The sequence below is a fragment of the Cnephaeus nilssonii genome (assembly GCF_951640355.1).
Source record: "Cnephaeus nilssonii genome assembly, chromosome: 13".
Lineage (NCBI taxonomy): Eukaryota > Metazoa > Chordata > Mammalia > Chiroptera > Vespertilionidae > Cnephaeus > Cnephaeus nilssonii.
The window spans coordinates 16,767,396-16,791,160 of NC_137084.1; the positions used below are offsets into that span (position 1 = coordinate 16,767,396).

At 51.8% G+C, this 23,765-nt stretch overlaps 1 protein-coding gene across 10 annotated transcripts in view; it reads right to left on the reverse strand.

The window, feature by feature from the left end:
* Positions 1-245: 245 nt before the first annotated feature.
* Positions 246-23,765, reverse strand: part of AMBRA1 (autophagy and beclin 1 regulator 1) — a 169,095-nt gene continuing 145,575 nt past the window's right edge. For all 10 annotated transcript variants that reach the window (XM_079788544.1, XM_079788540.1, XM_079788542.1 and 7 more), the window contains 4 exons: positions 18,019-18,158; positions 9,475-9,567; positions 7,694-7,887; positions 246-1,715 (listed from right to left, as the gene is read on the reverse strand). In XM_079788544.1, coding sequence (XP_079644670.1) covers positions 1,222-1,715; positions 7,694-7,887; positions 9,475-9,567; positions 18,019-18,158 — 921 coding nt within the window. In that variant the 3' untranslated portion in view covers positions 246-1,221. The remainder of the gene's footprint in view (positions 1,716-7,693; positions 7,888-9,474; positions 9,568-18,018; positions 18,159-23,765) is intronic.

Genomic DNA, 23,765 nt, shown 5'->3' on the forward strand with positions numbered 1-23,765 from the left:
AGACTGGGTGTAAAGCAGGAGGTGGTGGTACAGAGACTGGGTGTAAAGCAGAGGTGGCAGCGCGTACCCGAGTGGCTTATGCTGAGGCATCAGATAAGGCTCCCCACGGAGGCCAGCAGCACCAAAAACAGTGCCTGGGAGAACCTGAGCCCAGCTCATTTCAAAGACCGCCCCTTGTCCCCAACCCATCACCCCCACCCCCCATCCTCCATAAAAACAAACAGAGCGGAGCCTGGTGAGGGGCATGTTATCATTTTAATGATGTAGATCTTTGGTGTTTCCCTCATTAGCAGTCAGACTATCCCCTCTCCTCCCACCACAATGTTTCTATGAGTTACAAACAGAAATCACATTTTCATACTAAAAACAAAATAATCAGCGCCTTGATTTTTCCACTAGAAACTACACGTACAGTTTAAGATTCCACATGCAACACCTTAAATCACAGACCAAGACCTCACATTCTGACCTGGAGTTTCATCCCCTCCCCCAGCCTCGGGCTGGCTTTGGCCTCGGCTCAGGTAATACTGATACCCACAGGCGCTGCTCTTGGTGGACAGGCCATGGGGGCTGGCCAGCCTACACCCCCCACTCCTGAGTGAGGACCTGCCCACCATCCCTTGACCCCATCCTGTGTCAGGCAGGCAGGCCGCCCCCTCACTCCATGGTTGTCCCCATTAGCAGGCGCAGGAGCCCTGTCCTCAGGAATCTGGGCCTGGCCTGCCCGACAGTGGTCTCCGCGGGGAGAGATAAGAGGCTGAAGCTCTGGAGGCTCCGAGACAGAGATGGTTCTGGGGGCCGGGCTGCTCCTCTTGCTCTTCAAGTCCTAGTGGCTTGGCCCCTACAACAGGTGGACAGGGCAAAGCTGTCCCACGGGCCGCTGTGCAGGATGGTTTGGCCCAGGCCTGGGAGACTGCTCACCCTCTGGGGTTCTCTGTGAATAGGAGAAAGGGGGTTCACGGCAGAATACCCACTTCCTCCTCCATTCACTCAGCACAGCAGTGTGGCTCTGTGGGCTCCAGATCCTGAAAGGTTCTAGTCCCAAGGCGAGCCTTGCCTGTTTGACTGCCTCACGCCCACTGACTGATTTCCTCGAACTCCCGCCCTCTTGCTCCTGTTCCCGATGCAGCCCGCAGCTCTTCCGTGTGTCCAGTTCCCAGTCAGCTGTGAGGTCCGATTTCTGCTCAGCGGTTTGAGGGAGGCACCAGTGCACACTTGTCTCTACCTGTTCCGTGGCTCCCCACTGGGGCCTGCGGCTTCCCCCCTGCTGCTACCACCACCGTCAGGAAGGTGGTTGCTACTGGTCAGGTCGCAGTGCGGGGTTGGTCCCTCAGTGCTGGGAAGGGGGACAGGAGTAGGGGCAGGGGAGGAAAAGGGCAGGGATGGCTGGGGGGGCTCCTGCCCAGGGGTACTGGGCTGGTCCCAGGAGGCTGTCCGGGGGCTTAGGCCTCGCTCTGCCAGCTGCCCAGGTTCCGGGAGCAGTCCCCGAGAGGTGGAGGGCTGGGGCGAGGAGGTGCGGGCCGCCCCGGGCTCAGTCCCTGTCTGGGAGCTGCGGTGAATGCGGTGGCTGACGATGATGTTGTTGCCGAAGCCGCCCATGGAGGCCATGGTGGTGCTCTGCTCCCGCTGCACCACGGCGGTCATGCCGCCCTCGGCCATCAGCCGCTGGATCCTGCTGAGGGCGTCTTCCCCACCTGCGTGCTCCGAGCCCTCACCTGGAAGGTATGAAGCAGGAGAGGGAGGGAATTAGTTGCTGGCCCAGTCCTCTGAGCCAGGCAGGCAACTGCTAGGAGGAACTGGGCGATTCTAGGCTAAAAGCAGAAACAAGGTCCACCCCCCATTCTGACAGTCACTCAGAGACCTGAGCGCCATGACTCCTGGAATGTTCCTAGCTCATACTTCTGTTTTACTGGTAGAGAAACTGAGACCCAGCATGGCCTGCAGTGGCCAAGGCTACTCAGCCACTTAACAGGCAGAACCCGACCAGAAGGCAAGTGTTTGGCTTTAGCCCTTTTGGCACCAGTGGCAGGCTGGTCATTAACTGAATGAAGGCGGTGGGAAGGGCCCAGCCAGCTAGCTTGCTTTGCCTGCCTGCTCCCTGCCGTGGGTGACCTAACCTGGTAGCCCTGGGAGAGGGTATGCTGCCTGGTCTTCGGAAAGAGAGGGCACCCCACAGAGTGTGGCCCAAAGGCAAACAGCCTGCTGTGCTTCATTTCAAAGCTGTGCTGTCTTCCCGCAGTGTTCTGTTTATGGTACTTCCTAAAAGTCCAGGAGGAAGTCTGGATTTTTAACTGTGTTCCCCCTTCACCCACCAGCCCCCCTAAGCCATTTCCCACATACGGTTCTCCTGGGGCTAGATGCCTGATACTTTCACCTTCCCTACAGCCAGGCACCTGACCGGGCCTGAGGTTTCAGCCTGCATCTCAAGAGGCAGAGGAGGTTCTAGTCCTTCCCCCCAAAGGCCTGGCCGTTCCCTTGTGTGGGAGCAGACAGGCTTCGGCTCAAGTCCAGTTCTGTGTGATCTGGGATAACCCCTTAACTTGCACATCCCTCAGTTTGCTGGCTTGTACAGGAGGATGCACACAGCCTGCACAGTGCCGGGCGGAGCAATGATAGCACTTGAGAGCGCAGCCCGCGGTGGACGCCCAGTGGCGGCTGTGGTGATGAATGGGGTCTGGAGTGCAGCTCCGTCCTGAGGGACCTTCCCTCCAGCCTGTGCTCAGCTCTCACGGGGCAGACAAGCAGCCGAAGCCTGTGGGCAGCTATGACCTAGACCCAACTGCTGCTTGTTTCCTCTGGCTGCCTGCTGGCAGTTTGGGATTTTGCATATTTGGGGGCTTTGACAGTGAGTTTTTTCCTTTGGGGTACCTGTCAACAGCTATTTCTGCAAGACTTTCCTTGCTTCCTCCCTGCCAGCCCCTCCTCTCTGCTTGCTGTCAGAACTGATTTCCAGGCAGCCAGTTTCACAGCTTTGGAGTGTCTGAGGCCGCACTAGGCCTCTCCCTCCGTCAGTGCGTGGCACCTCTTGTAGTGCTTCCTCGGGTCTTACTGAGGCAGTGGGTGGTGGGGACTCCGCCTGGGCTTTCACTTACGTCCAGCTTGCCTTTCTCCAGATCTCCTGGTTAACCCTGCCCATCTACCCTCACCACTTGAGGCAGCGGCCCGTCCACACTACCCCCTCAGACAGCTCAGCGCCAGCTCCCTGGGCAGAAGGAATGAGAACCTGCAGGGCTCAGAGTTCTCTAGGGGACAAGCCATCTGGCAGCGGGACAGAGAAAGGGTCAACTTAGAGCCTTGGTGCCAGCACAGTCTCTGTGAGCCAAAGGGCTGCCTGGGGAGGCCCGAGGGGACCTCCCTCTGCTCACTGCCACCCCCACTGCTTTCCAGGAACTCTGTACTGAGGGCTCCCCAGCTCCGTCTGAGAGGTGCAGTGGGCTGGCCCGAGGACTGCGGGGGTGGGGGAGGGCAGACAGGATGGGGACGGGACACCATCAGCTTTTTCCATGTAGCTCACTTCCAGGGGCAGGACAGGCTGCACTGGGCCACAGGAGCTGCCACAGCCGGGCCCGCTGTGGGCACTTGGAACTGGGCCTTCTGTCCTCTCCACTGCGCCAGTGGCTCATCCTAGCCCCCTCTCACCATGGCTGGTCTCCTTGCTTTTTATATCGTCCCTTCCACCCAGCCTCCATGCTGCTGCTATTACCATCCCAATTAAGCTCTGATTCACTGAGTTCTGGTTAAATCCATACTCGTCAAAACCAAGCAGCTTCAAAACGCCAAGAATCCTTAGCTTGAGATTTAAGGTCCCTCTGGCCAGGTTCCAGCCGCTTCCTGCGCCCGTGACCTTACCGAAGTCAGCCCAGCACGTTGTACGCCTGCCCGCCCTGCGGATGCTCCGCCTGCTCTGTGCTTGCCATCGCCCCGTGTCTAAGGTCCACTCTTTTTAAAGGGCCAACGCAAGTACTGCCTCCCACCCGGAACTCCGATGGAAGTGGCTGCTTCTTCCCCGAGCCCTGCAGTGCCCACACTTCTCTGTGTAAGTTATCTGTAGCATCGACCTCCTGTAAGTTCCTGAAGGCCTCAGACTAAGTTTTACTGATCTTTGCGTCCAGTGACTAACGTTGGTCTGGAACTTGGTGTGTATTTGTCAGATGAATGTGTAAGTGAATAAAAGGACTCCTGAGCTGATTACAGATGCTCCAGACTTAAGTGGCTTCTGAACACAGATCACATGTTGCCCCTGCTGTGGGAGAAACGCCTGTGTCCGTTTCCTTCCGGAAGGAAAGGACACGGCTTCATCCCTGAATGTGATTCCCGCGGCAATGCCTTTGGATTCATGGTCCCTAATATAATAACAGGCATAAGTAAGTGCTCCAGAAGGACTAGAAGGAAGAATTAAAAACACCCCCCCAAAGCTTCCTCAGGGCTGGGTGCTGACAGCTTTGAGCTACGAGCTGTGCTTCTCTCCTGGGGACTCTAAGCCAAGGCTACGCGCCACGGCTGGCAGCCAGCACATTCTTCCAGAGGAGAACGCACGCACTGGGGCCGGAGGGAAATGGCAGCCTGGCCCAGGAGCCAGCGATGAGCTGCAGGAGCGGTGGCCACAGGGTCAATCCTGCTGTCTCCTTCCCTGGAGCAAAGCGTTTCTTTCCATCTTTGAAAAATGGGAAACCAATTTCGTGTTGACATGAGATCTTTTCCTTGTCAAATTCTAAGATACATTCTGGATGCAGAGGCCAGGATGGACCGACCAACAACTTCCCATAATGCCCTGCGACCTCATTTAATTCTGGGGGTTCACTACCCAGAAGAGGGAAGCAAGGCTTGAGTCAAGGGAGAAGCTGCCCTTCCTGCCCCTCCCGTCTCACACTGCTCTCCCCGCACCCCAGGGCCCAGGGCACTGCAGCTGGTCTATCTTCACCACAAGAAAGAGGCCAGGCCGCCTTTCCCAGCGTCAGAGGCAGAGCCACGGGCTCCCCAAGTAGTGTGGCACAGCCAAGCTTAGGGGCAGGGCCTTGCCTCCACTCCATTCTCCCCTCCCACACCCTTCCTGGATGCCTGCTGGATGCGGGGCAGGCACTGGGTCAGTGCTGGGAGCAAACAGTGAGACCAGGGAATGCTACCCCCCCTTTTTTAAGTGACAGGGTAGGGAAGCTTTAAGTTAGATGAGCACTGCAAATCCCCACCAGGGAGGGCTCTTCCTGGAAGTCCTAAAAAGAGCTGAAAGGACTTTAACCAAACTTTTACAGAACAAGAAAATGAGGAGCCACCTGGAGCCATCCGGTGCTAGCTGATCGGAATGGGCTGAGAGGGGCACCACAGAACAGTGACTGCTACGAAGCAGAGGTGGTCTCCCACACTCGTCAACCTGGGCCCTGGTGTGTGGGGTGGGATGTGCAGGTGATATCGCCCCTCCCATGCCCCTGGCCCTGTCTCCTAGCTAAGCCCAGAAGACAGGTAATGCAGATGGGCCACCAGTTTGCCTACATGGAGAGAGGAGGCAGACGCTGGGAGTGGGGTGGTGATGTGTAGAGCAGCTGTGCCTGCCTGCTGGGTGGGGAAAGTCTACACCCAAGGAGAATCCTGGTGTCTGGCTCAGCAGAAGTGGTGGCTAGTAGCACCTCCGAACAGGGCCCCAGGAGACGGAGGGCCCCGCCCCCCCGCCTCCCCCCCCCGCCCCGCCCTCCACATGCTCTCCTCCCTTTACTTCTTTCTAGGTATGTCTCCTTCTGAGAGGATTAAGAGAGCTGGAGGTCCAGAGCTCTGGGCCAAGGTTATAGGCCCCCAGACAGACGCACAAGCTGAAAGCCTACTGTGCCTAGGGGCCAGCTCCCGACTGCCACGCCTGCTGAGCTCTAGCTTCTGCAGGACCCACCCTCCACCACCTGCTCCCCTTTGTGGGGACAAGACAGGGAGGAAATGCAGTTCTGGCCTCTTGAAACTGGGAACAAGAGCCCCTTCCTCTTGCCAGCCCTCCAGCCCTGGCCCAAAGAAGAAGAAAGGATCTTATTACTGACTGAGAACATCTGAAATGGGCTGAGGCTAATCAAGAAAAGAGCAGAGGAATCACTTTGTGAATTATATAAATGTCTAACCACCACACTGTACACCTAAAACTTATATCATATTGAATGTCAACTGAAACTGAAAAGTTAAAACAACAACACGAAAAAGCAGAAGATTCTCTGGAGGTGAAAGGTGGGAGGATGCCTTCTCCTCAAGCTGGCAGCTCCTGGCCCTGAGCCCTGTGCACTTGACCTCAAGGATGAAGGCCTCACCCCTAACCAGGTCCTGGAATCTGCCTTCCCTACTCATCCAGCCTCAGTTCTCAACACGTGTTGATCAGGCCACAAACATGAACCTGCTCGTGGTCCTGTGTGTAGAGTGTGATGTTTTTGAACTGTCAGGTGCTGTCCCCTCTGCCAGGAATGCCTCTCCCTGCCCTCCCCTACCCGCTCTGCTTGACTAACTCCTACTCACCCTTGAAAGCTCAGCTCAGAGCCACCTCCCCCCCACAGCAGCCTTCCTCCAGCCCCACAGGCTGGGTGGGCATGGCCCCTCCTTTGAGTTTCTGAGGTCCTGATCACAAGAAGTAATTATCTGCCTGCCTCTCTAGAGTTCAAGTTCACTGAGGAAAGGCTTGTCTTTGTAGCCCAAGCGGCTGATCCATGGTGGAAATCAGTAAACAGCCATGAGATCAAATCCAAGGGGCTGCCTAGGACTGTCTTTAGCACGGGGGTGGCTGGAGGAACTTGCAACTCTCTCCTCGCTGAGGCCTGAAGCCCAGCCAGCACTGCCAGCTGCTTATGTCTACCCCCTGGGGCTTTCCACCCAACAAAGAGTCACAGGCCTCGGATGTAGGTGTGGCCTGGGCCATAGACCAAAAAGGGACTTAACTTTAAAATTTTTCAGTTTATGGCAGCAAGAGGGACAGTGCCCTGAGGGTGACACAGGCAAATTTGTTACTCTTTGCCTGATGCACATCACGCCTTCTCCTCCCATTGGCTCAACACAGACCTAGAGAGTGCCTGTCTGCTTCGAGGCTGGCTTGTGTGGAGCTGGGACCAGTAGGGGGTAAGGAGATGACTGAGTGAAAACAGGCTGTTTAACACAGCTGCTAACAGACTCCAAAGTGGCTCAAGCTCTGCCGCTGGGAAGTGCTAATTGGTTCTTAGAAGTGTGAGGCCAGCACAGACTGCCAGGGAGGCTGGCTGAGGCGCACCTGAGATCGGTGACAGGAAGGGGCTGAGGGTGTGCTGGGCTGCAGCCCAAATGGAGTGATCCACAGGTGTAACAGGAGCAGTTGCAGGGGGACAAGCTCCCTGTGGGTGGCCCTGGAAGCTGACAGCAAGAGGTCTCTCGTAGCCTTTCCCATCCGGCTACGTCCTGCCCTCTCTCTAAGCACAGCCTCTGTCCTCCAGGTTTTGGAGAGGGCACTTGGGGGAAAGCGGGAAGAGCAGCTCTGCTAGCTAGAATCAGTGACAGATGAGGGAGATGAGGTTCCTGCCTTGGGAGGTTGTTAAGGCCACCAAGAGGGCACTCCCTAAACAGGGAAAGGTACTCATCCTGACTGGGCGTGCATTCTCTCAGTACCCCTGTCCATGTGAAGGAGCCAGGAGCCTTGATGATGGTCCCACCCACCCCCCTCCCCACCCCCAGCCACATTTGCCCACTAGCATTACATGGCTCTCACCTTCTCCGGGACCCGAGGCTGCTGTCCCTGGCTCCTGTATCTCCCTCTCTGTTTGTGTTTCTGCATTCTGCAGCTGAAGGGCCAGAGTCTGGGTGCCCTGAGACGTCACTGAGGTGGTGGGGTTCCGGGGCTGCAACCCAATTGCGTTCATCAGACCCATGTCTCTGTCTGTCCTCCATGTGGCTCTGCTGGTTCTAGGGAGAGAAAGGTGGACTGAAGTCAGGTAGGGCTTGGTACAGCACCCCTCAGAGCTCTGCTGGCTCCATGCCAAGAAGCAGCCCTGCCAGCCCTCAGCTACCTCCCGACCCAGTGAACTCGCCTGTGTCCCTTCTCCTTCCTATCAGTCCATGCCCGGGACGAGGAAAGGCGGCCACAGAGCCATCCAATTTTGCAAGGCCGCTGGTTCAGCCACTCCCTTAAACAAAGGGGACTTTCTGATGAGGGAGAGATGGCTAACTTAAAAGACTCTTATTTAGATACAGGAATCCACTAACTGAGATCCATGGGACAAACAGTGAGCAGTAGAAGGACCTTTCTCTCTTTGGCATTTCCTTCCTTCTAACTATATGCTGACAAGGTTCCAGTTTACATTCTGGAATTTCCACTGGATCTCCACTGTGGAGGAAAAGTACCCAGACTCTTATGAAGTTGTTCTGGGACCCTTCCGGGCCTTCTGAAAAGCTGCCCTATGAGAAAGGCCCGGGCCCAAGGCCAGCACCCTCTCCCCTTGGGCATTTCCAGGCTCTGAGCCTTGGGGTAGCTAGCTGGCAGCAGAGGGAGCCCAGGACTTCTGAGAGGGTCACTCATATTTCTAGCTGTTTCTGGGGACGATTCCTGCAGCTGGACCCTCTAGAAAGCAGTGCTTGCCTTTGTTTTCTCAAAATATTCGTCTTCATTAATGAGTTAAATGGTAAGAGGGTTAGTACCAGGTTTCTACTCTCTAAATGGACCCTGGACTGCAGCTCTGGGCAGCTTGGTCCTGGAGGCCCTAGTCACCTGGGAGATCACTGAAAGATTCTCCGAGGACACGAGCACACGTCCTAAGGGCGGGCTTCCTCTCCAGTGCCCTGGCTTCTCCCCTCACCCACAGGATGGGAGAGGACCAGAGGGTGTCCTAGCTTGTTCTACACCAAGACCCTAAGAGCAGAGATTTTGTTCTTTCTTAGACATGGACCTCAATATATTTTTATTGATTTCAGAGAGGAAGGGAGAAGGAGAGACAGAAACATCCATGATGACAGAGAACCATTGATCGGCTGCCTCCTGCATATCCCCTACTGGGGATCAAGCCTGCAACCCAGACTGGAATCAAACCAGGACCCTTCAGTCCACTGAGCCAATCCGGCTAGGGCAGCACCATTTTCTTTTCTTTTTTTAATATATTTTTATTGATTTCAGAGAGGAAGGGAGAAGGAGAGAGAGATAGAAACATCCATGATGAGAGAAGAATCATGGATCGGCTGCTCCTGCAAGTCCCCCACTGGGGATCAAGCCCACAACCCGGGCATGTGCCCTTGACCGGAACTGAACCTGGGACCTTTCAGTTCGCAGGCCGACGCTCTAGCCACTGAGCCAAACCGGCCAGGGCAACACCATTTTCTTGAATGAAATCGCGTGCAAAGGCTCAGTGCATGAAGCAGAACATAGAGGAGCGGCTCTGATTGAGGAGGGGTACCTAGAGAGCTCTGGGTACAGTCTGAGGGCACTGCCCGGGAGCCCATCAGAAGCAGGAGGCAGGGGAAGGCCTCAGCCAGCTGCACCCTCCTCCTTCAAACACTCACCCGGGCCTTTCACTGCTCCGGCTGCTGGAGTGGACCGTGAAGACAGTCTCGTTCAGCTGGTCCCAGTAGTACTCAATGCCAGAGTTCGAGGCCCTGAAAGTCAGTTGGGGAGAACAGAGGAGAAGGTGGAAGGCGTTAGACAGGGACAGGCCAGAGCTCTTCACAATCCCAGGCTTCGTAGACTATAGCCCGGGAACCCTCCTTCCTCACTCCTGGGCGGGGCTGAGAGGCACTGCACTGGGGCGCTCAGTACTCAGTGCTGCAGCACTTCAGGCAAATGCCTGCAGAGCTGGTTTTAGCCTCTTCTCCTCCTCAAAGCCTGACTGGCTCCTCCTTGGGGCTGAGACACAGCTAAAAAAATGGCCACACCAGGCGCAGGCACTGGATTCTGAGTGCTCTTCAGATACAGAGAAAGGAGCTAAGACGGCAAAAGAGAGGCTGGAGAGGCCCTGGAGAGACGGGGTGCCACGGACTGCCCTGCCTAAAGGTCCTGCTTCGTGCTCAGAAACAGGTTCCACACACAGAGTGCAGGTGCCCACTGCCATGGGGCGGGGAGGAAGGAACACAGGGCTCCTAGCATTCTCCGCTTGCCTGGAGCTCAGAAGTCTAAGCAGACAAAAGCCCCCACTGAGCTGTAAGAGCCCCCATCTCTTTCTATTCTGGACCTACAGCCTCCTGGACCAGGGCAGGCTGGACAAGCAATGGGGAAGGTGCTCCTCAAGCTGAAGGAGACCCTAGGGCTGCTCACGAACTTCTGATGGGGAAGGAAGGAGAGAAACTCAGGTGGTGATGGCTGGCCTGCTGGTGGCACAGCTGCCAGAGGGAAGTGGTGGCCTCTCATCCTTCTATATTGACTTGCACATGACTGCTTTGCTCTGCTTTCTTTCTTTTCTTTTTGCCAATTCTCACCCAAGGATATTTTCCCATTAATTCTTAGAGAGTGTGGAAGGAAGGGGGAGAGACAGAGAAACATCAATGTGAATGAGACACATCTATTGGTCCCCGCCGCACCTGCCCTCCCGACGAGCACCAACCAGGGCCAGGGATCAAGCCAAAAACCAAGGTCTAAGTCTTGACTGGAATCAAACCCGAGACCCTTCAGTCCATAGGCCAATGCTCTAACCACTAAGCCAACTGGGTAGGGCTGCTTTGCTTTCTGATTCCTCCCTGGAAGGTGTTACCTAGACCAGTCACTGTGGCTGAGAGTGAGGTGCTGATGCAGGCAGTGAAAGCAGGGGGACAGAAGTTGGGAAGGAAGTATCTTTGAGACCTTTGATTAGAACTCTGGCATCCGTGTCGAGATCCTATGCTACACAAAACAGCCAGTTCTGATCCTAGATGGGGCAGGACATGCCCATGTGCATGAAAGGCTCTGCTAGGGATTGAATTGCATGTTGAAGCTGATCCCCCAATGTGGTTTGGAAAAATATATCTGGAGACAGGGTCTTCAGGAGGTAATCCTATATAATAAAGAGGTAATATGCAAATTGACTGTCACACCCTTGCACAAGATGGCCACCCCCATGTGGTCACAAGATGGCTGCCACAAAATGGCCGGCAGGGGAGGGCAGGCAGTTGGGGGGGACCAGGCCTGCAGGGGAGGGCAGTTAGGGGCAAACAGGCCAGCAGGGGAGGGCAGTTAGGGGTGACCAGGCCGGCAGGGGAGGGCAGGTGGGGGTGACCAGGCCTGCAGGGGAGGTCAGTTAGGGGTGAACAGGCCTGCAGGGGAGGGCAGTTTGTGGGGATCAGGCCTGCAGGGGAGAGCAGTTGGGGGGGACCAGGCCTGCAGGGGAGAACAGTTGGGGGCGACCAGGCCTGCAGGGGAGGGCATTGGGGGCGACTGGGCCTGCAGGGGAGGGAGGGCAGTGGGGGAGGTGCAACCAGGCCAGCAGGGGAGGGCAGTTGGGGGCGATAGGGCCAGCAGGGGAGCAGTTAGGGGGTGATCAGGCTGGCAGGCAAAAGCAGTTAGGGGCAATCAGGCAGGCGAGTGGTTGGGAGCCAGCAGTCCCAGATTATGACATTCCTCAGGGGGTTCCAGATTGGAGAGGGTGCAGGCTGGGCTGAAGGACCCCCCCCCCCCCCCCCCCGCCCAGTGCACGAGGCCTCTAGTCCTATATACTAAAAGGCTAATATGCAAATTGTTCCCTTGACTGGGAGTTCCAAGGGGAGTTTGACCAGGGCGGGGCCGGCCAACCCACTGCCCGTGGTCCCTCCCCCAAGCCGGCTGGACCCCACCTGTGCATGAATTCGTGCACCAGGCCTCTAGTTAAGGTCATAAGTGTGGGACCCTAATACAACAGGACTGTGGCCTTCTCACCACATGAAGACAGAGTGAGAACAAGACCCTCTGCAACTCAGGAAGGGTCCTCACCAGAACGGGCCATGCTGGCTTCAGCCTCCAGACTGTAAGGAAGAACAGTCATTGATTAAGCCATCCAGCCCATGGTACTCTCTTAAGGCAGCCTGCGCAGACGATGACAATCTCCAACAAAAGTCAGCTTTTTAACCTATGGGCCCAGGTCACCTTCCTCTAACAGAACTTCTTCCATGAAGAGGAAACAAATCAGTCAGCAGGTTCTGAGGATCAGCCAGGAGGTGAGATTGTAAAGGGGAGCAGCAGGTTCTGAGGGTCGGCCAGGAGGTTTGTGAAGGGTGATGTAGGTGCTTCCTTCCTAAACAAGAGGACTAGATGATCCCTGATATGGGCTGTGACAGGATTTGGATGAGGAGGGAATGTATGTGGAAGGCTGTGCTCCACAGTGAAAGGCAACAGGCCACTGAGCCCTCAAGCCTGTCTTTAGAGCAGAGGTGCGGAACCTTTTTTCTGCCAAGGGCCATTTGGATATTTATAACATCATTTGCAGGCCATATAAAATTATCAACTTAAAAATTAGCCTGCTATATTTAATTAACTCACCCTTAATGCCTTGCCAGGGTCAGACCAAATAATTTCTCAGGCCTTATATAGCTCGCGGGCTGGATGTTCCCCACCCCTGCTTTAGAGGATCGCTAAGAGTCTGGGGACAGGATTCACCTGAGGACACACTAGTGATTTTGGAGGGAAAGAGCCCCAGCCTGACAAAAGTGCTTTTCCTTTCCCTGCTTTATGTAATCCTCCCGACAACTTCCAGAGGGCCTGGGGGCTGTGAACTTTATGTGATCTTCAAACCACTCCTTTAAAAAGGAGCATCTCCTCCCTCTTCCAAACACTCAGCTGCTTTGTGGGGTTGTCTGAGAACCACGGACACTGGAGAGTGATGGTGAGCAGAGCAGATCTTGTATTAAGGAAGAGGCAAATGGCCACAAGTCAACAGCAGAGGCCTTCAAAAACAAAGCCATCACTGCCAGCTGCCAGGGAGCCTCTGATTTGCAAACTTGTCAGGATTTATTGACAGGTGGCAATACCATGTGGGTCCCTGCCAATCCTTCCTCTGTAATTCCTGCTAGCCAGGGCTCGTTACTGACAACAAACTGTTCACACCAAACCATGTACCAGAACCTTCCTTTTCATCATAGGAAAGAGACCACTGAAGGCCCACTCTGAGCGGGGACTGTCAGTGTGATGCTGATGGTCAAAGGGTCCTCCTTAAACTCTTCCCACCCATCTGGCTCAGAGCTGGGGACTCTGGCCACTGAAACAGAACAGGATAGACTGCATCAGATGCACTGCTGCATTCTCCCCCCTCACCCCAAGCCTTTCTGTTCCCCATCAACAGGTCTATTTCTAATCCTGATATGGCTCCTTTCTGTGGTCGGAACAGCTCAACTACAACAAGCTCAAGGATTTGAAAATTCCAGGTACCAAGGAAGAGAGTTGAAGAAATGTCTCTGGCCATGGAAACTCAGCCTTCAATGCCAATGGTCCCAACCACCTCCTTCTCCTTGAGACTTAATGAGGATGAATGAGTCACTGTTTGCTCCAAGTTCTTCCTGAAAGCTTGGCAAACACACAAAGGGATGGAGAAGAATGGCAAGGCCAATCAGGTCAGCCTTTTCAGATGGACTTCCACTTAACACCTGGCTTCTTTCAGCAGCGTCTGTAAGCTGTGCTTCTGAACACAGCCAGGAGCCCGCCTGGCCTCCTCAGTGGTGACAACGCTCCACAAAGAACTCTGGCTCTGAACTTCCCAACTTCTAGGGAATATTCCCTTTGAGAACACTCTTCTTTCAACTACCGGTTACATGGCTGTCTCCTTGGAAAAAAGGAGTTTTGAGGAGACCGGCATTCATCCCTGCTATCTCTATGACGTGGGAAAGAGTTGGCACCTGGCTCTTGTGGGACAAACAGCCTAAAAGACAGTTGCTGTGGCTTCCCTTTTGATTCAGAGGCGTGCCTTTCCCCTTTGTGGTCAATGATGCTTGATTGTAATCACTGTTTACAGTGGCAGCTCCCTCTCAGGGGACAGAGCTGGGATCTCGTCAGGAGCCCCACACTCAGCCAAAGGCCAGATGCCCCACAGCCCGAGCCTACTTTTTTCTGTGAATTCTGCCTTCTGAGCTGACTCTGAGACGTGGTCTTCCCAGCAACACCTCTCTCGCATTTGTAGGGCTGATCTATGAAGCCGGAAGTGAGCAAGCACCCCCTCACATCAATCTGGTATTTCACACCCACTGTGGTTATCAGTGGGGGTGTTGGCTGGGCTGGCAGTCAGCCAGAGGCAGAGCAGCAGCTTGGAGGAGTGGCAGTGGGGGAGCAAAGACAAGGAGAAAGGAGCACCTCACCGCCTTGGCTACCAGCTACCGTAATGGCTTTGTACAGGGACTGAAGGGCCTGTTATTCGTCTCCTCACCGGTCCTAAGAATTTCTTTCCCTAGAGAGATGGAGTGTTTCCTTAGGTCTTTTTCTACTGTCAGGGGGAGTTTCAGTACCACTAAGAGATGCCCAAGGAGCTTGTTACCCGTCTTGTGGTTGGAGAGAGCACTGAGGCTAAGACAATGAAGGAGAAATCAAGAGTAGACTTGAGAGCACGAAATGAGTTGCAGCTGCCTGTGCCTGGGACAAAGGCAGAAACCACCTGTTTTGGAGGGAGGGCTGTAATCTTGGCCCAGCTGGGAACGGGTGTGCCAGGGAGCTGCGTCACACAAGGACAGGCAGCAACCTTCTAAAGAGACAACAGCCCTGAGCTCCTACTTTCCCATTTGTATTTGTTCTCCTCATTCTAGGCCAGAGACCAGCCATAGTGACAACACAGAGAGACTGCCCTCTCCGCATCCATCACCGACATGCTTATCATCAAGCCCATCCAGAGCTGCGTTCTTTCCGAGGTCTTAAGAGAGTTACAAAGTTACATGAGTGTTCTTTTAGTGTGTGGAAGAGAGTGCATGGCTTTAATCAGAATTTTATTTATTCAGTAAAAAAAATATTATTTTTGTTAATCCTTATCCAAGGATATTTTTTCCATTGATTTTCAGAGAGACTGGAAGGGGTGCGGGGGAAGAGAGTGAGAGTGAGAGAGAGTGAGAGTGAGAGAGAGAAACAACGATGCAAGAGAGACACATCATTTGACTGCCTCCCGCACACACCCTGAGCAGGTACAGGGATAGACTGCAACCCTCCGATGCACAGGCCAACACTCTAATCACACCGACCAGGGCTCATCAGAATTTTAAAGGATTTTTTGATTGAAAAAAAGGTTAAAAACCAGCTACAGGAAAAGAGCTCTGGATTGGAAAGTTAGGAAGCCCAAATTCCTTCATTGATCTTCTAGGCCTTGGGTGACCTTCACTCAACCTTACCTGAATATTGTTCAGTCTTCCCTGCCTGAAGCAAACCAACCATACAGATATGAAGGGGACTCAGAACTGGAGAAGCTTTGAATGACTTAGGACAAAGTCCGTCCGTCTTAATTTACATGGTACCTTTAAATGTCCAGCCCTAAGGTTTGGGGCATTTGCCAACACGACCCAAGAAATCAGGAAAAACAGCAACACTGAAATAGGTCGGCCTAAGGTAGCTCTCTCTCAGTCCAACACGACTTGATTTGTGATGGGACGCTGTTTTCTGTGTCAAATGCCACCCTGCTCACAAAAGAGGCTTCAGTTCCTGGTGGTAAGAGAGTTCCCCAAGCAGTCCAAGATGGCTTTGGCCTGCTGAGGCTCTGGCTGCTGAAGACGACATATGGTGAGGAAAGATAGGCCAAAGCCAGCTTCATGCTTCCCTGAGGTGTCTATGACTCACACCAAGTACGTGGGCTGGGGTTTCAGACATCACAGTCCTCGGGGGGCCACGACTAACTGGAGGTAGAGATTCTGCCTCTGTGAGAGCAGATCACGTCTGCAAGGGGTGGGGGCTGGGAGGAAGGTTAGTGGCTGGATCCCTAGAGAAGACAATGCTGAGGAAGGATATCTTGGAGAAACAGGAAAGAAAGGCCTGTAACTACCATGTTCTTAAGAATAAAATTAAAGTCTAGAATTCTGGGCCAGCTTTGGAAAACATGCCTATGAATTCCGAAGAAAAGAGGAAGATACAAAATAATCAGACTCATGTACTTTGGGAAAAATAAGTATTTTAGGGCAGACAGATCCTGGGACTATGGGCAGCCAAGGTGAGAGCAGAAAGGAACAGACCCAGTGCCTAGGCTGATGGTGGCACAGTCATGACAGGCAGGCTGGGCTCCGGAAAGGCACAGGAGCTCGTGGAAGGGGCTCTCTGGACACAGAGCCCGAGGAGAGCACGGCCTGCAGACCAAGTAGTCTGCCAGCTCCAAGAGCAGCTTGACCAGGTCAGGTTCAGACAGCAGCCTCTCTCTTTCTTTTTTCTTTAAATATATTTTTATTGATTTTAGAGAGGAAGGGAGGAGAGAGAGACAGAAACATCAATGATGAGAGAGAATCATCAATTGGCTGCCCCCTGCATTGCCCCCTACTAAGGAGGAGGTCTGCAACCCGGGCATTTACCCTGACCAGGAATTGAACCGTGACCTCCTGGTTCATAGGTCAATGCTCAAGCACTGAACCACACTGGCTGGGCAGCAGCTTCTATTTGAGAGGGGCCCTGAAAATTCCAAATGAAATGAGCTGCCCTTAGAACCAAGTTTTCTTTCTCCTGGACCAATAATCTAGCTCAACTAAGGGCTCGATCACCAGGCTATAAGAACTGACCCAAATACAGACACTGGAAAAATCATCAAGGGCCCTAGCAAAAGACAGCATGGACACTCCCAGAGACCCTACCAGACAGTCCCATGTGCTCTGTGATCTGTAGAACACCCACGGAGACTCTATACTCAGTGAAGGGCAGCATTAGGATGGCCTGGAGCAGGAGTGGCAGTTAGTAAGCTGGAACCCTGCAGCGGCCCACACCGCAGTCAGCTTGATCTGCACTGAAGCACAGAGCTTCACACTCCCCACCTGGATGGGTATGGAAATTGATGACAGACCTGGCTGACTCCCAGGGTCCTGCCTAAAGACCTCTATCCTCCAAAAAGCCAGAGGAAGGGGAAGGAGTGTCATCAGGACTGAAGACAGAAATGCTTTGGTCTGTGTCCCCTCCTACTCCCTACTTCAAGACCAGATAGTAATCATTTTGATTTTTGTTGTTAATCCTCACCCGAGGATATTTTTTCCATTGATTTTTAGAGAGAGTGGAAGGGAGGGAGGGAGGAGGGGGTAGGACAGAGAGACAGGTACATCAATGTGAGAGAGACATATTACTGATTGGTTGCTTCACACATGTGCCCCAACCCGGACCTGCAACCCAGGTATATGCCCTCGACCAGGAATCAAACCTGAGACCCTTCAGTGTGTGGGATCATGCTCCAACCAATGAGCAACACAGGCCAGGGCCATTTCAATTTTTAAATTGCACTTTTCAATCTGCCTTTTCTATTATGAGCCAGAGCCTCCAGCAAAAAGGAAAACAGGCAGGACACAGACAGAGCCAGGTGGTTAGAGATCAGTGGCTTGACAAATTAGGGCTTTATCCCTAGCCCGTTTGGCTCAGTGGATAGAGTGTCAGCCTGTGGACTGAAGGGTCTCGGGTTCCATCTCCAGTGTGGGGGTGCAGGAGGCAGCCAATCAGTGATTCTCTTTCATCACTGATGTTTCTCTCTCTCTCTCCCTTCCTCTCTGAAATCAATAAAAATATATTAAAAATTAGGGCTTTAACAACACCTTATTCCCCATTTTATTTCTTAAGTTCATTTCTAAGGCATTTTACACATACCTAAGATTACCTGTTGGCTATTTCAAAAAGGTTTTAGAAAAGAATATTTGCTATCTATGCTTTTGACCGCAGAGAAACTTTTATTATCACCAGAGAACAAGGGGAAACAAACAAAACATACTGCTTTTGATTTAACAGACAAAATAACTAAACCAGTCTTTTGAAGATTTCTGGAAAGGAGAGCTAACCCTACCATCTGTTGAGTGAAAAGGACCTTTTAAGGAGTGACAATGAGAATGAGGCAGGCTCTAGCAGAATTTAGACTTCTCCTCTAAAAGACCCCCCCTCACCAGCTAGATCCATAGGTGAATGCTGATTATTCCAGCCTACAGCCCAGATGACCCCTCCACACCCACCCCACCAGCCCCTGAACCACTCACTCTGGTCGGCAGATCACCAGGTCTCCCTTGTTGGTACCATAGGCCAGGCCGAGCCCAGGCTCAGGCAGCCAGCGGGCAGAGTTGATGCTGACATGTCTCCGCTGGTCAGCAGGCATGGGATAAAGGACGTTGAAAACTCTCTGGTGGGGGAGAAAGAGGGAAGAAAAGAGAAAGGGAGGAGAAACAATTTGTTATCAAGAATAACAAAATCCAGGGAGAAACAAAGTCCCTTCTATGGCCTGAAGCAAGCTAAGTACAGGGAGGAAGGAGATGGTTAGGCTGGGAATGGATGACTCCTAACACAAATTGGAGAACTTGGGGTAGTAGAGGGGAGGAGAGGGCTAGGACTCTTTCAAGAAATAGCAGGGGCAAGCTTGGGCTTTTCTGCATGAAGCTTAGTTGTGCTTTCCTTACAGCCATGTAGCACCGCTCACATCACTGCTTTAAGGCAACCCCCTGGAAAGCCCCATTCAGAGTTCAGCTCACCTGGAAGCACAGCCCCTGTCCTCTGACCAGATAAACCAGTGAGAGCCAAGTTCAACTGGTGGTCCCGTCACCATGGAAATCACAGTGCTCGCACAGCAATGGGGAATTCAAGGGAATGGGGAGGGAGGATAACATTGGAGAACACTTGTTTTTTTAAGAATGCAGTTTCCTTTTTCTCTTCTTTTTTAAAAATATATTTTTATTTCAGAGAGGAAGGGAGAGGGAGAAATAGAAACATCAATGATGAGAGAGAATCATGGATTGGCTTCCTCCTGCACGCCCCCTACTGGGGATCGAGCCTGCAACCCGGGCATGTGCCCTTGACTGGAATCGAACCTGGAACCCTTTAGTCCACAGTCCGACGCTCTATCCACCGAGCCAAACCAGCTAAGGCGAGAACACTCTGAATTCATCTAAATAAAAGCAATGTTCAAAGGTGCAATAAGGTGTAGAAAGCAGGGCAGAGAGGGATCTTGAACACACAGGTACATGATTTCTTTCTACTTATGCAAATCACCATTAAATGGTTCATTTCCATTTCTCAAAGAAAGAGTGTCTCCTTTCAACAGCCTGCATCTTTCCAAAGCTACTGTTTTCCCAGGGGCAGCTCAGCTATGGCTAGGGTTTGAGCTGAAGGTGAAAGAAAGCCGCCAGTCTCTTTGGTCACTGGTCTACACGATGTTAGTCAGATAGGGCAGGGCCGTGGAAGACGAAGGACGTCGATTTCAGAATTTGAAAGATTTGGGTTTGAGTCCTGATGTCACTGCACCACAACTTTCCCAGATCTCAGTTTAAAAAGAGTGCCAACATTCAAATAATTGGAGATTGGGGGGGGGGGGGGGGGGAAGATGTACAGAAAATGCCTGGCATGATGCAATCTTATAAATAAATGGCAAGTGTTGTTATTACTACCAGGGACCTGCATCTGGGGCTTCAAGAAAGGTTGTCAGGGCCTTTGAAAAGGACATGAAGCAGAGAATCCGTAACTGGAATTTTAGTCAATATGGTGTTTCTCCCTTTAAGCTTCCTCAGGTTTTAATCAGTAAGTAGGAATGAACTTCATCTGCCTTTACCTGTCTGTAAGGACTGACGGAAGAGACAAAAGAGACCAGATGAAGAGTGAGTTAGAAAGTAATACTTAAAAGTGAATTTAGGGTGGTACAATAGTTATTTTTCTTTCTTTCTTTTTTAAATATATTTTATTAATTTTTTTACAGAGAGGAAGGGAGAGGGATAGAGAGTTAGAAACATCGATGAGAGGGAAACATTGATCAGCTGCCTCCTGCACACCCCCTACTGGGGATGTGCCCGCAACCAAGGTACATGCCCTTGACCAGAATCGAACCTGGGACCCTTTAGTCCGCAGGCAGAAGCTCTATCCCCTGAGCCAAACCAGTTAGGGCCAATAGTTATTTTTCTGATTAGCCTGATAGATTAAAAAAAGGAAAAAGAAGTAAAAATTGAGTAGGGGCCCACTGCATGTACACACATCGAGTCATAAGAAGTCCTGGATTTAGTACTGCTCGACCATGCACCTTGGGATTTATCCGAAAGGCCTTCTCCCGACAGTCTCTAGAATAGCATGTGTTCTCAGCATACTAACAGAGAACCCTGCAATGAATGATTTCCCGGTGCTGTGGTGCTGAACAAACGTGCCCGGGCACACTGCCAGAATGGCCCTGCTATGTCCTGAGGGTGAACCGGTCTCTGTCGGAGATGAACTGGCTCTGGTTTGAGGCACGAGACTGCCCCACAGCTGCTGCATGAAAAACCTCCCATGCCCCGCCTGACTAACTCAACTCCAAATGTCAGAATTGGCCAGGGTTCCTTAAATCTCTGGTCTAACTGAGGAGCCTTCTAAAAAAAGAGCCCAGTGAAGAGTATATGCATCTCTAAACTAGTTATCTAGAACATGGTTGCTTGGCCTTGAGATAATCTCTTCCTTGCACATGTACATCTGGCAGGAGCCCTGAAGAAATTCATGTCCTCTTCCCTCCACCAGCTTCATTGCTGACTGTCCATGGAGATGGTGACACCAGTCTTTTCCCTTTGCTCCTAATCAATCCTTTCCCTTCAAATCAGGGGATGGAGCGTGGTGCCTTCATCCTTTCCCACAGAGGTTTTCGAATTCCCAGAAGAGAAGCAATGGCTTCTGTCCCTCCTAGAGGTCATAGGTTAAATATGACTTGGTATTCACACTTAAAGAAGAAAGTGGTTGTGATAAGACAATTGTGGCTGAAATCAATCTGTTGATTTTTCCTTTTCCCAAAGGTCAGATGGTGTGAGTGGGGGTACACCCACAGTAGAGGAGGAATAGCATTCACTTCGGTGCATTAGATGAGGGGAGCCTTGGTATACATGGGCCTTACAACAGTCTCTCTCCTAAAATCATGATTCATAATTGCAGGGAATGGGGCAGAAGGGCCAGATAAAGTGCTCTTGCAAGAAGTGGGTAATAAGGTTAGTAAGTCAGATGCTTGAAGGCTGTGCTACATTTTTTCATGGGTGTCTCAAAAATGTAAGTGTACTCTTTCCTTTTTTAAAATATATTTTTATTGATATCAGAGAGGAAAGGAGAAGGAGAGGGAGAGAAATATCGATGAGAATCACTGATTGGCTGCCTCCTGCACGTCCCCCACTAGGGGTTGAGCCTGCAACCCAGGCATATGACCTGACCAGGAATCGAACTGTGACCTCTTGGTTCATAGGTCGATGCTCAACCAAGGAGTCATGCTAGCAGGGCTAAGTGAACTCTTTTCTAGAAATGTTCCAGATCAGGAAAGAAGCAAACAAGCCTCTCACAAGTCACAAATTTACCTTTTATAGTTATTGCTCAGAGGGATTCACAAGCAAATACTATCAACTTACTTCTAAATACAGGAACTTGCTTTGGGGACAAACCCTCAAGAGGCTAGTATGACAAATGACCCACCTTAGGTGAGACAAGATGAGAGAAACTGGAGAGAAGTAATTAAGAAATGAGGCCCAGACCCCACTGCACAGACATTCACAGCCTCCATGGCTCTAGGAGTCATGGGCGCCGATTTGTCCTCTGGCTATGGCAGCCCTGCCCCCTCCCCGACTCTCACCCCTCAGTCCTTAAACGATGTTGAAAAGTCAGCTCCCAAGTGCCCACCTCCTTCAATGTCTGGGTATCAGACTAAATCCTGCTTTGTGGCAGGAAGCCAGAAAACGCCACATGAAGATCAGCAGCCTCCAGGACTCCTGATAAGCACATGCTTGCTTATCACGCTCTAATGTGGGGGTGGGGAGAGGGAATGAGAGTGAAGGATGAGTAGGGATAACAGGTCCCGGGAGGTCATCTAGTGCAGTGGTCAGCAAATTGCGGCTCGCGAGCCACATGCGGCCTTTTGGCCCCTTGAGTGTGGCTCTTCCACAAAATACCACGGCCTGGGTGAGTCTATTTTGAAGAAGTGGCGTTAGAAGAAGTTTAAGTTTAAAAAATTTGGCTCTCAAAAGAAATTTCATTCGTTGTACTGTTGATATTTGGCTCTGTTGACTATTGAGTTTGCCGACCACTGATCTAGTGCAATACTTCATACATGCCTGAAACGAAAGGACTAAAGGAATGAGATTCTGGCCCATTTTGAAAACCACTCAGATGTAGTTTACACTCGTTTCTCTGGCCAGAGTTTCACAGCTCTCAAAGCTCCTCACTGAGGGGAAATACTCCTCCCTAGTCAGCCCTAGGGACAAGAGAACATCTGGGCAAGGTCCCCAACCCTGATAGATGATCAGACAGTGCTGGCTACTCCCTAGCCATTTATGGTTTTGGCCACCAGTCTTTCCAACCAGGGACTGGGTATTCTGTGGGTCTCCTTTCATATTTCAATGGGGACTGACTCTGGCTCTGTTTGTCAGCGCAGACAAGAAGGAAGATCTGATATAGTGTAAAGAACAGCTCTGGACTTCACTTAAAGGCAACTCAGATATATCAAGTAAAGGTTTCCTTAACACTGGTCAGGTGCCCTGAAGCTCCGAATGGGGATGTTAAGGATAAATCTGGTGGCCTGTCAAAAATCCCCTTGTCTCTCTGACAAAAGTGACATCCCATGAAGGTAGACCACCAAATTCTATTACACTGAAGGAGGAGAATCAGGACCTGGGGGCCTTTTGTGGGTCTAGATACAAAACCCAGATGCTGATCGCTGGCAGAGTCCAGGGTTCACCTGTCTCAGCTGCAGCTGTTCCCTGGTGTATGACAAATGCTGACAAAGCCCCCTCCCCAAGCAGGCTATTCTCATTTCTGTCTAACATCTAGGAAGGAAATTGGAATCAATAGGCTAGAAGGAACCAATCTTTTAGAGTCAATGCCATCAGCACGGCAACAGAGAATGAGTCAGGTCGCCAAGATCAGTATGTTTCTATGGGTGTGGGAGAAGATAATTCTTCCACTTCTGGGGTCCAAGACAAGATATACTACTGCCCCTCCATACCCTCAAACTCAGACTTCCCAGATCAAAACTAAAGTGGTCTTGTTTCTTGTTCAAAGATACAGGAAAAGAATGAGAGGCAGTCAGAGGAGCTCAGTGGGAAATCTTTCTCTACAACCTTTTAAAATTTAGAGGAAAAATGTATTGCTGCCCTCACCAAAATACTTTATCTTCTACCTCGTGTCAATAAAGCTCAGACCATTAGTCCAAGCAGCACACTGCACTGCTCAGATCAGCCCAGATAAGAAGCTAAAAGAAAAGACTTTGTGGTTATGTTGTTTACATTTGGGGATCACATCATCTGTAAAGCTGGAACCTTGCCATGTTGGCAAGAGGTTGAGTGCAGTCGGCAGACCTCCCTTGTTTTAACTAAGACCATGGAGCTGCCTGGAAGGAGGGGACAATGGGAAATGGGAGAAGGCGTGAGCCAAGGGGGCTTAGAGAAAGAGAAGGACTGTGTGGAAGAGAAATGCTTTCTGGGTAGTGATGGGAATCAAGGGAAGCTTTAAGCTTCTAGAGGGGTTACTAGAGGAGAACGAACTCTGTGAAGCGGGGAAAATCAATGCGAAGCAGGTGCTAAGAGACAGGTGGCCTTTCCTTTGGAAACGAACGGCTGCGCATCTTGTCACAGGCTGAGAAATGCACACACCTCAGTGCAGCCCAGGGGGAGGATGCTATGGTCACTTATCCTTCCTTTCGAGCTCTTGATTTGCTTAGATTCATGAATTATTGGAGTTTCTCCATCCTCTAGGAAGATCTGATTGTTTTCCAGAAACTCTAATTTCTTTTCCTGGCTCCAAGCCTTCT